The sequence below is a fragment of the Diadema antillarum genome, unplaced genomic scaffold (assembly GCF_040938485.1).
Source record: "Diadema antillarum isolate AM-2024a unplaced genomic scaffold, OU_Dant_1.0 seq00001553_RagTag, whole genome shotgun sequence".
NCBI classification, from domain to species: Eukaryota; Metazoa; Echinodermata; class Echinoidea; order Diadematoida; family Diadematidae; genus Diadema; species Diadema antillarum.
This window is the reverse complement of record NW_027272282.1, coordinates 717,017-731,136: the sequence shown is the minus strand read 5'-3', so window position 1 is coordinate 731,136 and position 14,120 is coordinate 717,017. Positions and strand designations below refer to the sequence as shown.

Genomic DNA, 14,120 nt, shown 5'->3' with positions numbered 1-14,120 from the left:
TGGCATTGCAAGACTGCTAGGATCAGATTGCCGGCGAGTTTGACTCAGTATCTGTGGATTGGCAATACTCCTTGACTCCATAACCTGTTCAAGTTACACTGTGCATTCACACATGTGAGTTGAGGACTATAATAGGGAACTTTAGATTTTCGCGATGGGGATGTTCAGAAGGAAAAAAACTTGTCTGAGGATGCGCAGAATCGCGTATCAAAGTCGATCTATCCATAGCTCGCATCGTCTGAGTTTCACTACGCGTTTGTGCTATTTTTACGTCCACTTAATTCACGACGTAGAGAGCTACTTCATGCACCGATCATACGGGGGTGCCATTTTAATTTTTTATAGGTTGCGTCTCAGCGTAATCTAAAGCTGTCTTTCAACACGATGCAGGGAAGAGGGGAATGTCCAGCTCAAGCGTCGTCTCAAACGTCCGCGCCGCAAATCTACAGCTCCCTACCATCACTCAACGAGTACATGCAGACATATTTCAAGAGAACCCTAATTTTTTGGCTAACACAACTGTCTTCTGTATTATGCATTCTTCTCAAAGAAGTGGAAATAACTATATAGAAGACACGCATACACACAAAAAAATGGCCACCATCAACCATCAGTTTATGCATGCCCCTACAGGCATTTTCCACACATTGCTCAAGTAGAAAGTCCGCCCATGGGGGGAGGGGCTGTAGGAAAGATACACTGTTGAACAGATACACCGTAGATTTTGGGAATGGAGGACTGCACAAATTGATGGATTTTACACCCACAGGGGACAAGGTTGTCCTTTTATAGTGCAGTAGCCTCACACCTTCCATATGCTTCTACTTTGGCGATGCTCTTGAGTACTTTCACCATGTGTGCAGCCAAATCAAATTCCATATCAAACAGCTACCAGAGTATTTCATAAATCAACAGTGGACGAGACCCATGAAGGATGGTATTACTCTGTTTTAGTTCCTCTCTGAGATTCCTTATAGTGGAAGAAATTTGATGACATCAAAATATATAAGCTGCCGACAGTATGATACTAGATAACGATACTGCCAAAATGAGAGCTAAATTTCTTTTCAGCTTTGAGAAGTTGTGACCATCATTTGTCATTGTTGCTGTCTGTGTTTTTAAATTCGTTTGAATTATGACATCATACTTCCGAATCATGAATCTTCAAACTGGCAAGGTTTGGGGGAAATTACAGCACTCACATTCACATAGCAGCCAACTCACTTTGCTACAGTATTCCAGACCAAAACTAAAATATTGAGTGTGAAATTACCCAAACCACCCTAACTACTTCAGCGGGGAGCACGGCAGCGGAATCATGATCTTGGTTTCCATTCGTCGAATCAGTGGAACTGCGGAAGTAAGTAGTAAAAGTAGAAACAACAAAAGCAAAGATTAGGACTGACACAAAGAACACCATCCATGGAACCAAACCATAATCATATTGAGCCAGGCAATAGCAGAAAATCTTGCCAACATCAAAATCTTTTATATCAAATTGCTTTCTATAGTTATAATATATATTATATATATACACACACTTATTATTTCTTCTTCTTATTCTTCTTGGAACATTAATCACTTCTTGTAGTACAGATGGGATGAAATGTGATCTTACATTACATGGCATTATCAATGGAAACAAAATGTCTGTAACAGATAAAATCTCATTCTTGCCTGGATAATGTGACAACACATTGTACTGAGGGCTTCCATATCGTATCAGGCCAATACCCCCGAGGGCAATACCCCCGGCAAATTACTTGTTAGCGATAACGTTAGAGTAAAGATTAAGGTTAGGGTTTGGAGTTTGGTTTAGGGTTAGGATTAGGGTTAGGGTCAGGGGAAGGGTCTGGAGTAATTGCCCATGGGATAATTGCCCTAGACCCCTCCTAAACATAGGGCTGGATTAATGGAATCCAACGGGTTTTAAACAAAACAATATAGAACAAACCAATGAATTGGTGTCATGGTGATGTATGCTCACCTGTATATGCAACACAGTCATCCCATCCAGGCTTTCTCCACGCTGCATCACGAATCTCTTTCCTCGTCTGCAGGTCCTTGTAAGCTGCAGAGCAAATGAAAAACAACGAAGCTTTGTCTGAACATGATAACTAACGGTTAAGACCGTGAGACTGGTTTAACCAGAGCATAATGGTTTTGCAGTTTCAGCCATGGTGAAATATAAACAATATAACATCTGAGGACATGAACTATTTGTTGAAGAACAGCTGACATGATGGCTGCACAGACATAATCATGCAAACGAATAAACAGACAAATGAGTTTCATGAATTTGTAGAATAAATCAACAGTTGTATATATTTCATATCACAGCAGTGTTCTATACTACTACTTAACTACTACTACTACTACTACTACTACTACTACTACTACTACTACTACTACTACTACTACTACTACTACTACGACTACTACTACTACTACTTCTACTACTACTACTACCATTATCACCACCACCTCCTCCTCCTCTTCCTCCATATCCTCCTTTCTTCATTTTTTTTCGTCCCATTCCTGTGTTTCTTCTCCTTCTTCATAGTCATTCTCACCTCCATTATCATCATGAGTCATGTTTCACTGATGAAGAACATGATATGTCTGATGCTATGCTATGAGAGTACATTCCACAACACTTGTCCCACTCAATAATCTTACCCCAGATATGGTGCACTAAGTAGAGATCACCGATCTGTGTGAAGAGGCCCAGCACCGACTCATTCTGTTCTCTTCTGTAGTTGATGCCTTTGGCCCTTAAAAGAAGAAATAAAATAAGCCCATGTGACAATTCTTAGCAACCCTAATATCAGTTATATTATTCTGTCTTGTTAAAGGACAAGTTCACCTTCATAAACATAAGGATTGAGAGAATGCAGCAATATCAGTAGAACACATCAGTGAAAGTTTGAGGAAAAATGGACGATTGATGCAAAAGTTATGAATTTTTAAAATTTTTGTGTTGGAACTGCTGGACGAGGAGACTACTACAGCTTGTGATGTCATATGAGTACAACAGTATAAAAAAATGTTTTAAAAAAATCAACATATTTTCATTTTTTTCGCATAACAAAAGAGCATTTGACTTGCCTCTTTCTAAAGGTAGGAGGAATAATATTACCCATAACATATGTTGGTAACGAGTCAAGGGAATGTGTACTTTTTTCAAAAGATGTTGTGAAATTCTCTTTTTATTTTCCTTATATCGTTGTACCCATGTGACATCGTACACTGCAGTAGTCTTCTCATTCAGCGGTTACTGCACAAGAACTTAAAAAAATCATAACTTTTGAACGGATTGTCCGATTTTCCTCAAACTTTCAATGATGTGTTCTGCTAATATTGCTACATTTTCTCAATCCTTATGCTTAGGAAGGTGAACTTGTCCTTTAATTATCCTCAACTGTTATTTTTGGAGCTTAGAGCAGGTGAACATCGACTTGTAAATCTCATCTATTAGTTTGCTTGCACAAATTTTGACAGCAATCATAGCTGGCGAGTAGCTCTGTGTCAGGACTTTCCAAATGCCTTCAAAAGCATTGGAAGAACTCCAAATGTATATACCTTGTCTAGGATCAATTTAAGAATGAGCTCATGGGTGAAACCAAGATTTTTCCCCTTCACAAATCTGTTCCTGGTGAAATGAAGTCATATTTCAAGAGTTTTCAAGTAAAAGTCATAATTGGTTTTAAGAGAAACCATTAAATTTTTCTTCTAAAAACTTTGCTTGTCTGTATGATCACCAACAAGCAGTCTTTGTTAACAATGTTTTGGCAAATTAGATATCTTCATAAATCATACCAAGCTAGTATCTCTTAGTGTAAATTTCAACTCCCAAATGACTGTGATCTTTGTTCATATTTATGTTCTATGCTAGTGACTTGTCAACTTTGTCATACTCATATACATTCAAACATAACCAATCAGTGCAAGAGATTGCCCTGAATTTTAAGTGTTATACTTACCAGTTGTTTGCCCACTCAATTAGTGTTCCAGGCTGCACATAGAAAAGAAAAAACAATTTGCTTTGTGAATAAGCAAGTTTCACAACAAGCAAGATTAGCAGATACACGTAACTATGCCTTAAATGTCTACTTAACCATTTAAGGTGCTGGTACCACTCTATTCCTTTCCAATGTTTGGTGGTTGGTCTTAAGTGTGATTTATTGGTATGTTAGGCAAGCCTGAAGCAAGTTTTGAAGCTGTAGAGGATGCCTTTACGATGGGTATTTGCAAGTTAAGAGGAATTTTGTAAAGAAAGCTGATATAACTTTCATCATGACACATCATCTATTTTAGGCTCTTAATTCAAAGTTTAATTTCATCTCTTCTTTTTTTTTCTTTTGAACGATGATAAAATAACATTTTGATAACAAAGTGATTTCACACTGGTCCCAAGGATTCAATCATAGCAAGTATCCACTGCCATATGAATAAATCAAATTACTGGGAACAATTAAACTCTCTTTCTTAGGAAAATGAACAAGTTCAATGTGAGTAGAGATATCATGAGACTGTTTTACAGCTCAGTAATTCAATCTGTGATCACATATTGTTGTGTTATCTGGTTTAACTCTCTGAGGGTACAGGATAGGTTAAGGCTTGAGAGGATTACAAAGACTGCTGGGAAAATAATAGGTGAAGATGTAGAATGTCTCAGTAATTTGGCAGATGAACGGCTTCTGACTCACTTTCAAAAATTATTGAAGGATTCTTTACACCCACTAAATCCTCTAGTGATTTTAAATGAGTCTGGTCGAGCACGTCAGATATGTGTTAGAACAGAACGTTTTCGGAAAACTTTCATTCCATGTGCAATACACTTATTCAATAGTTTACAGCGACGCTGAGTCAGTGACTGTTCGGTCTTTGCTGTTCCAGTCTTTTTTATTATGAGTCTGTAGACTGACATATGAACCTTATGAAACTGATATCCAATGTAACTATCTGTGAAGAATTATGTTAGGAATTTATATACTTCATGTATGCATTTAGATTTGTTATTGATGGGGAAAGCATGTAGTTCTTTTCTAGCATATGCATTTTCTCTCTTTTCTTGCTATCTTTTTTTTTTTCCTTTTCAACATTTCTTTAACTGTTCTTCTTTCTTTCTTTCTTTCTTTTCTTTTTCTTTTCTCCCTCCCCCTTCCCCTACCTTCTTTTTTGTATCAGTAGATATTACAAAGAAGAATTTTTTATTTCATGTGCAATATACATGTTCAATAGTACTCAGCGACACTGAGTCAGTTGGAGCTGTTTGGTTTCGACCGTAGTCACTTTCTTAAATCTTTTCTTAGGCGTCTGTAGATTTGACACATGAATTGTGTTTAGGGATTTATATGTATCATAAGATGCTATTTAAATTTGTTTATATGTATTATAATATGTTATTTAATTTGTTATTGATGGGGAAACAATAGGGTACATGTAGTCTCTCTACCAGCATATGCATTTCTTTCTCTTTCTCTTTTCTTCTTTTTTTTCTTTTTCTTGCTTTCTCTCTCTCTTTTTTTTTTCTTTCTTCCTCTTCTTTCTTTCCCCCTCATTCCCCTCTCATCTTTACTTCTCGCCTCGTATCATTTGATATAATGAAGACGTTTGGTTATATTTATTTATTTTTACCACTCGATTTGTTTTAACCTCACGTGCATTAAGCACACTTACACAAGACCATGGTAAATTGAGTAGATGCGGATTGTCTCGCCTGGAGTGTGCCGGGCGTTGATCGTGCTAACTACACGAATTTGCATGATTCGGTTGGCATGGTCACTGCCTGGCCTGCACCTGGTGGGACATTCCGCATCTGAAGTTACATGAAGTTACATGAAGGTATGCTACTCCTGAACACTGCATTCCAGCTTGTCCTTAACTAGGGCACTATCGACAGGTTGTCTTTGTGTCTTTCCCAGTGCAGTCTTTGTATATGTATTTCTTTCTTGAAATTTAATTTAAACACAGTGCAGTGCATAAATGATGTCCTTTTATATCAGACTTTTCCTTTCTTTTTACCACTTCTAGTTGGGTGTCTCCCTTTTTTCTTTCTCCCTCACTCTCTTTCTTATTTCTTTCTCTCTCTGTCTTTCTATCTCCTATTAGTCTCTCTTCCTGGTTACTCTGTATTATGATTGTGAAGATTTTTTAATTGTGTTTTAATTTATGTGGATTGTCTATTATGTGCGACTGCTAAGTTATATTGCTGTAGTTATATTTTCATGTCTGTATTATGTATACAGTGTACTTTGTATAATTTGTATTGTATTTTTTCACCTGGAAAATGATTATCTTTTTTGTTGGAAGAAAGACTAATAAAATATCTGTATCTGTATCTGTATCTGTATCTGCACAGTGCACGATTCAATACTCCTACAAATACCCTAAGATCACGCTTCTTCTATAATTAAAAATCTAGCAAAGCCTTTGCAATAAATTTGAAGATGCCTAAGATATTTCCCCCTAAATTTATTATCGATACTCAGACAAGTTAACATCAACCTCATAATCATAGGCCATATAAGGCTTGTGAACTATTACATGTATTTTCTCTTCCTCACTTAAACAAGTGGAATGTGGTTATTCAATTTGTCTCATTTTTAGTTTTAGTTGCATTGCTGGAGATTACATATCACTGCACTTTGAATCTGGATCACATCAAAATCAGAGAATGTGTCAAGAGATGCAGAGACCTGCAACAATGAGTGATAAAGCTTGAAAAATAACAACAACAAATGGTCATCTTTGACAGCCCACATAGTGAGACTGTCGGGGCATGAGCCAAGTCTTATTATTCAATCCAATTCAAATCAAATGATTTTATTCCCATATAAAGTAATACAATGCAATATACGTAAGGCTTACACAAGTACATAATATCTTAAGGAACTTTGAATCACATAAGTTTCAACAAAACATGGATATAATATCATAATGATATCAACTTTGGTATTCAGATAAATAAACAAGTAAGCACTACAATCGTTTTTGTAACTCTAATGGAAAAGAGGAATTCACAAGAAAAGCATAGCTTGTGAAATGTCCACCTACCCTTAGGTGATAGCTCCTGATCTCGTAAAGGTTGCCGGGATCCCGCGGCTGAGGGTCGCCCCAGAAGGAGAAGGGCATCAGGAGCTGGTTACTCCTCCCAACCAGCATCTCACCACGCAGCTTCTTGTATTCCAAGTAATGCTGATTTGATCGTCAGACATTGCATCAACGAGAGACGGATACAAGAAAAAGACGATAACACTAGCAGGGCTGCCAATTTCTACCAATCATCAAACATAATGCATAGCAAAAACATTCAGAATGAGGGCTGAATTTTACAAAATGTGGCAGAGACTGTACAATCAAGGTTTCCCTGGTTTAAAGAACCTGAACGGGAGTGACCGCTATAATCATTCAATACCAGGAATGACATTTCTGCCATTTCTACTTGCGTGATCATAATGATAAAGAGTGCTCTTACAGCTGAAGATTCTATAGCGTTTAATATATGATTCTCAAATATTTGATTGATTATACATCAGTTGTAAAAGTGGACTGAGCATACTTTCATTTGGCTAATTGGGCACTTGTAGCTCGTCTGCCCATACGAACAAGCTGGTTTGGGGGACAGTATAATATCCAGCAGTACAAGCATGCAAGTCATAAAAAGCCAAATGTTATTCAACTACATCTAACATCTCAACTCAAAACCTAGCTGTCCCTATTTAATTTTTTATGCGGCTACTAATTACTTGAAATTACATGGCTGCTTAAAGCTCAACACCGAATACATTGAGTCCTTAAGAAGTGTTTGATAGTTCAGTTCAATTCAGCTTCCTTTGCCATCAGAAACAAAAAAACAAAGAACAAAGAAAAGACATCAGCAAAATGAAAAAACAACAACTAGACAACTAGGGTACAGACAATTATGTAATGAATGGAATTGATCTTATGAAACATTTCAAGAGCTTATGAACAATGCCCATAGCTGACAGTGGAAATCACAAGAAGTATGCAAACTTCAAATTTTTTTTCTCTACCTGGTCTTCCCATAGAAGCTCTGACATCTGTTTGACTTCATCGAAACCCTGGTAGACCCAAATGTGCACTGCAAGAAATACAGATGAAGCCATAACGATAAGGCAATGGTACTTGTTGAGAAGCAGAAGGGTTTTACTATCATATGTCTATGGAGTTGCTACCCTTTTGCTATATATATTCAGTCTGAAATGCAGCAGGAACACACATCCATTGCAAACATATTCTGTGTGACCATTTTTGATAACTATGTAAGTAGGTATGACTGGCAAGCGATAACTCTCTTGGGGCAGGTATTTTCAGATTCAAGGCTGGAAATAATTACATTGAGGCTTTCAACTTGGGTTAGCATCTTCCTCTGTGCCTTCTAAAAAGGAGCAACACTGATTACATAATCATGAGATCATGCAAATTTGTGTGAAAATGAAAGAAATCTTAGGCAGTTGGCATGCAAACATAGATGAAAGGGGTACATGACAATAGAGAGCTATTATAAAGAATTAGGGCAAAATGGATCAGATTTCTGTGTGAAAAGTTCGACAATGAAGAAAGGTGGAGTGATCCAACTATTTCTTTCCTATTTACAAAGTTTCCAAATGAGATTAAAACATGGGGTTCTAAATCAGACTACCATACTATTTTTTTCCCACTCCCATACTAAGCTTTGTTGTCTCCAAGACAACAGATGACCACCGATTACAAGCCTTGTTTCAAGAATCATTTTTCTTTTTTTCTATAAATCAATTCAAAACAACATCTGATAAGATTTCATCTGTCGACAGCCCTTTCCTCAAGAGTAAATGCGCGGTGGTTTTTGAGCTTGACATTGAGCTCAACGTCAACGATGTGGACATCTCACCTGCCTGATCCTGCTGCCCAAATGCTGTGCTCCAGCTCCCAAACAGCCGACAGGGGTAGTCTGACTTTTCATGTACTCGCCGTAAGTGATGATCTCTGTTTGGGGGAGAACAAACAATCATCTGCATTCCTTCCCTGATTCTGGGTATGCTTGCCATGAAAATTACTCTACTTGAGACAGATATTAATAATGAATACACATTTTGACATCTATTCCGTTCTATGACTGAGCTTGGACATCAATGAAATGTCTAGGCTACAAAAGTATTCTTTCGTTTAGTGTAGGCATCGCTTAAATTCATACATAATCACAATGTTCAATAGCCTTTATTACTTCTGATACCTCTACGTATCTTTTTCAATCCCCTCCTCATACTTTACACTGCTTTGAAAATGAAGTTTACATTTATAATCAAAACTGTCGAGATGAAGCGTGGTGTAAATTTGTACCTTCAGAAGCTTTTTCACAAAGTGGTTAATTGAAAATCAGAGTCAAAACTGTAAGCTCTCTGTACAACTTACGAAAGCTTGATGTAGTCGCCCATACAGTCTGGCTTGATGTTGTGCACTGTGAAAATGACAAAAATGTTTCTTTGCTACTAGTATTTCACTTGAACAAATACAAGAACATTGTAAATCAAATGTGAAAGCATCACATATCTAATTCAAAAATAAACCATCATCACATAATCATCTTTCTCAGGGGCACCACTTCTGTTTCTTAAAAGGAAAATACCATTTCAAGCCAAACACTCTTACCTTTTAATTTTCAAGTACTGTCATTATCAACAATGTATGTTCCTGTGAGAAAAACCACAGTTAAGTACACAATAAGGCACTGAATACTACTCATTCGATGAAACAGCTGTGTCTCGTTTCCAAATGTAAACTCTTCATGTTGTCAATTTAGGATACATCCTAGATAAAAGATAAATTATAAAAATTTTCTGGCCAAAAAATTTCTGAGCTGGGGCAGGAATAATGTTAACCTTGCAATTCTCTTCATTTACTTTCCCGGTTTGCAAGTTTGTTTTATTTTGACAGTTAATTAAACGAACCTAAGTTGTAAGTAGTATGTTTAGGCTTGCACAGATCCCAATATTACACAATGTTACACAGCCCTTCTATGCAGACAATGCTGGTTTTCAATACTTTACCTTGCATTTCAAAGACGAGATCTTTATTTGTGAGACTCCTTGAATGTGAATCCTTTGGTGGCTCCACTCTCTTCACATGCAGCAATTTGGACAACCAACCTTCACCTTCGCCATTTGCATAACCCCTATATGTCATACAAGAAATAGAGAAAGAGAATAAACAACAATAACAAACACCCAAGTGAAACAAAAAGTGGTTATTACACCCAAGTGGTGACTAAAGACAGGTTGTCAGCTAATTTGATTTTATCATAACATCTGAAGGTCCTAATATAGGTGTACAATACTTGTACATCTCCTGCACACATAAGAACACAGAGGTAAGATGTAATGATTAGATGCTGTACTACAGTAAGGTATATCCACAGGTTGTATGTGTGTACAGCTGTATATTGTAATACTGTAAACGTCAATATTTTCGCGCGATTAATTTTTCGCGCTGAGCGGCTCGAAAACGTATTCGCGGGTTCTTAAATTCGCGCTCCGCAGCAGGTTACTTTACTGTAGTACACATTCACTGCTTTCATCCAAAGCCTCTGCTACATAGCTTGCTATGCCAGCGTACGACAAGCGACGTAGCGAGCGGCTCGACTGCAAGTACAAGCACTCAAATACGTACATTGTAGTACAGCTGTGACTCTAGTACCGTAGTCACGGGGGACTGTAGCATCGATGCGTGCGGTGCACACATGCATGCTACAGTACACAGCAATCTAGGGTATCGTCTCTTCGCACAGTACTAGTAGTGTAAATTACATGCCTGTACATTGTACTACGTAGCAGTATCATCGATGAAGCGCACACAATTCATCCCGTTCAAAATGTGCGTAGAAAATTGTGAAGATATATTAGCGCGTTTTTGAATTCGCGCTAGCCGAGCGTAGCGCGAAATCCGCGAAAATTAATGTACCGCGAAAATTTCCACGTTTACAGTATCATATGATCTGAATCGCGATCACCTGAAACATAGAAGATTTGGCAGAAAGAAAAGTTATTATTTTATATGTGTTATATGTAAATTTATCATTCTAACAGACAGGGCCCAACCTGGCTACTAGTACTACTGCAGCTCCTGTTGATGCTACCCATACTAAATTATTGATATAATTAGTAAGATCAAGGCATTTATTTGCATTTTAATGTGGCCACCATATCGATATCATTTTCATACAGGCCTAGATGGGTAGACCTACTGCAAGCTACATATTGTAGCTTCACATTACAGGTGGGCAGCTAGATCATAGATGATAGCAGCTGCAATCTGGGGAAGGAGTTCCCAATGTCTCCCAGCCCCTCCCCCACATATTTTTCCATACCACTTTACACTAACCTAGGTTCCGTCCCTACCCTTGTTAACCCCATGGCGCTCCTTCACACAGTGTGGGCTGTTGTTTTTACTGTAAAACATGTTATTTTTCGTGGCATGAAATTTTCACGAAGTGGAGCTGGCGGCCTTTTTCCCAGCATGAAATTTTCGTGAGTTGCCTCTTTCACATTCAATGCATATTACAAGAACTTTCATGTGCATTCTAATTTTGCGAATCTTACAGTATACTCCTGGTAGCTTATAAAATGCATGGATGCAATTCAGGCATTCACAACATTTGGCAGGTACAGGTGGTGGGGTTTCTGTCGTCTTATGTAGGAGATCAATTGTAATATTTGTATCTTTAACACCGTTCAAGGTTGTTATCACTAATAATATCAGCTACTACGTACCAAGTAATACTAAATAGACTACTAACATTATTAATGTATACTTGATTCTAGAACTAGTAGTGTAAACATGCCATGATTCGGTCACTTAAGGGGCTATTAGCGATATCGGCCAAATTCTGAATGGTTATGAAGTAATTTCTTGCTTATCTAGAATGAAATATTGTACTTTATTCTTTTCTTATACTAAATTATTCTCATTCTTACAGAATATATTGGGATTTTGCGATTCCCGACGACCTCTTTTTAAGCCATGATTCGGTCGCGCCTGCCTTCGTTCGGTCACGCGCAGTACCGTGATTCAGTCTGTAGATTTCTGTGTAGTTTGTTAATACTTCTTGGAAAAAATAAGTAACCAAATTCCACAATCTCCTTCGCAAAATACTACTTTAACTAATGCTGATCTAAATTTGTAGGAACCTACTTTTGAAATGGGTAAAGACAACTGATTAGAAACACTCACTAGTTACTTGTCTCGTACTTGTCTTCTCGTGCATGATCGTGTGTAACATGTTGCTAAACTAACCAAGTGATGGCGCACTTGCAATCCAAACGAGCGCTCACAAGTGGTCAGGTGGATCGCCTGACCGAATCATAGTCGAGCGACCTCATAAGGGCATGGGTTACCTTTTTTCAAATAGCTTCAACCACAGTCGGCCATTTGAAATCTAGCCGCAGTAGAGTGAAGACCAAAATCTTTGCTCTCTCATACATATGTAATTTTACGCAATTTACATAACAACTCACCACATGGTAGGTCTACCAAAGGCTCTAATTCTAAACTCGCCTGTTAAGAAACCCCGGAAATGGCCTTTCAAGCGGTGAGAGGATGATTTTGCAGGCAGTTCTGGGGAACAAAAAGGTATGTATACCCCTCTACCGTGGCGGTAATTTTAGTCAAGGACTTCAACATTCAAATAGCCCACTGTCTGCACTGAGACTTCTCATGTTTATTCATGAGTTTCTAGCGAGACTCAGATGCAGGCATGTGACCGAATCACGGAAGTGACCGAACGATGGGTTGTTTACTCTAGAATAAAGAAAGCAATTTTGCACTAGCTGTCTTTTTTCTAATCTTAATAACTAATGATAAAGCTGCACTGAAAGGGGTAAAGTTTAATTTTACAACCGAGTCGAGAGTAAAAAGTCTTGATTTTTATAATTTTATTCTCTGCTCACAGCTGCAGCTCTGTGTCTGTTTCTTGTTAGACGTTCTACTAATATGTTAGTGTGCTTTCTTTTGCTCACAAGGACAAACATACAAAATAATCTAAATGTTGCAAAGCTTGATGTAGGCAGCTCTAGCTTTAATAATTAAATTTTACACCTCTAAACTTACATTACAAAATAGGACCCTGGAGCTGGCCTGGCTGCGAAGCCCAGCCAGCCCTGCTACCAAGGGCAAGGCTCTAGCTGCTCCTGCTGCTCTCCGAGGCAAGTGTGTGTGTGTGCATGCACAGCCTGTCCGCTGACATTACCATCTACCATACACACACGCAATCTCAACACGAAAACATTTGGGAAGTCTCAGAAGAGTTGTCGCTGAGCTGAAGAAACTTACCTGCTTATGACGCCTGCATGTGGCCTAATTGATGTTCTGAGAGAAGAACAAGAGGTCCTGGATAAACAGAGGAGGCCAGACAGTAGCTTTGATGCCATGTTCGGCAAACCTTTCAGGTTTCACTTGTCGAAGTTGGGTGAAATGTAACCTTTTCTACGTCCTTTAGGAGGTACGGTCAGCTAGAATGCAAAGATGAATGGCTCGGCCCGATATTTGAGCGGTATCTTCACGATATCTTTTGTATGGTGGCTAAAATGCGGTAAATAGAAACGATGTTAAATCACAGATCCTACACTGAGTGCAGGATCTTGCATGCATGATTAAATCGAATTTCCTCACTGTCTTTCCCATTTCCATATATTATGTCGGCCCCACTTTTCTTTCACAATATATAGAAATACATAGGCTGTAATCACTGTCAGTTTTTTTTTTCTTTTACCCCGGAAGTGGCACCAGAAAAAAATAAAAAATAATGTGGTTAAATGGATGGTACAGTAATGGTGGAGATTGGAATTGGGCTTTTAACTTTTTGCGAGATACCAAGAAAACACTTATGAAAATAGTACATAGCATACCATTTTAAGAGGAATTCAAAGTTTATTTGATGAAAATCGGGTTTGGAATGACTGAAACATCTAAAAACAAGGTAAAACAAAGCGATTGTAATAAAGTGTGGGTGCCACACTTATTAGAATCGCTCTGTTTTGGATATATCAGCCATTTCAAAACCAATTTTCATCAAATAACCGTTAAATTCCTCATGGAATTACATGCTCTTTCATATTTAAGAG

General features: G+C 38.0%; 1 protein-coding gene across 1 annotated transcript; it reads right to left on the bottom strand.

Moving 5' to 3' along the window:
* Window positions 1–506: 506 nt before the first annotated feature.
* Window positions 507–13,510, bottom strand: LOC139710672 (protein NipSnap homolog 1-like). The gene is made up of 10 exons (XM_071622592.1): window positions 13,330–13,510; window positions 10,053–10,177; window positions 9,418–9,463; window positions 8,897–8,991; window positions 8,040–8,107; window positions 7,060–7,200; window positions 3,984–4,015; window positions 2,680–2,774; window positions 1,988–2,071; window positions 507–1,352 (listed from the first exon to the last, which is right to left on the bottom strand). Exons 1-10 carry the CDS (start codon window positions 13,425–13,427, stop codon window positions 1,288–1,290), a joined length of 849 nt encoding a protein of 282 aa, XP_071478693.1. The 5' UTR covers window positions 13,428–13,510; the 3' UTR covers window positions 507–1,287.
* Window positions 13,511–14,120: the final 610 nt, after the last annotated feature.

Excerpts from the sequence above, each read along its gene's own strand:
- LOC139710672 (XM_071622592.1), bottom strand. The coding sequence starts at position 13,427 with ATGGCATCAAAGCTACTGTCTGGCCTCCTCTGTTTATCCAGGACCTCT. Across the intron at positions 8,992-9,417 it reads GGCGACTACATCAAGCTTTC|AGATCATCACTTACGGCGAG; the intron begins GTAAGTTGTACA and ends TCCCCCAAACAG. Across the intron at positions 7,201-8,039 it reads AGCTTCTATGGGAAGACCAG|CATTACTTGGAATACAAGAA; the intron begins GTAGAGAAAAAA and ends CGATCAAATCAG.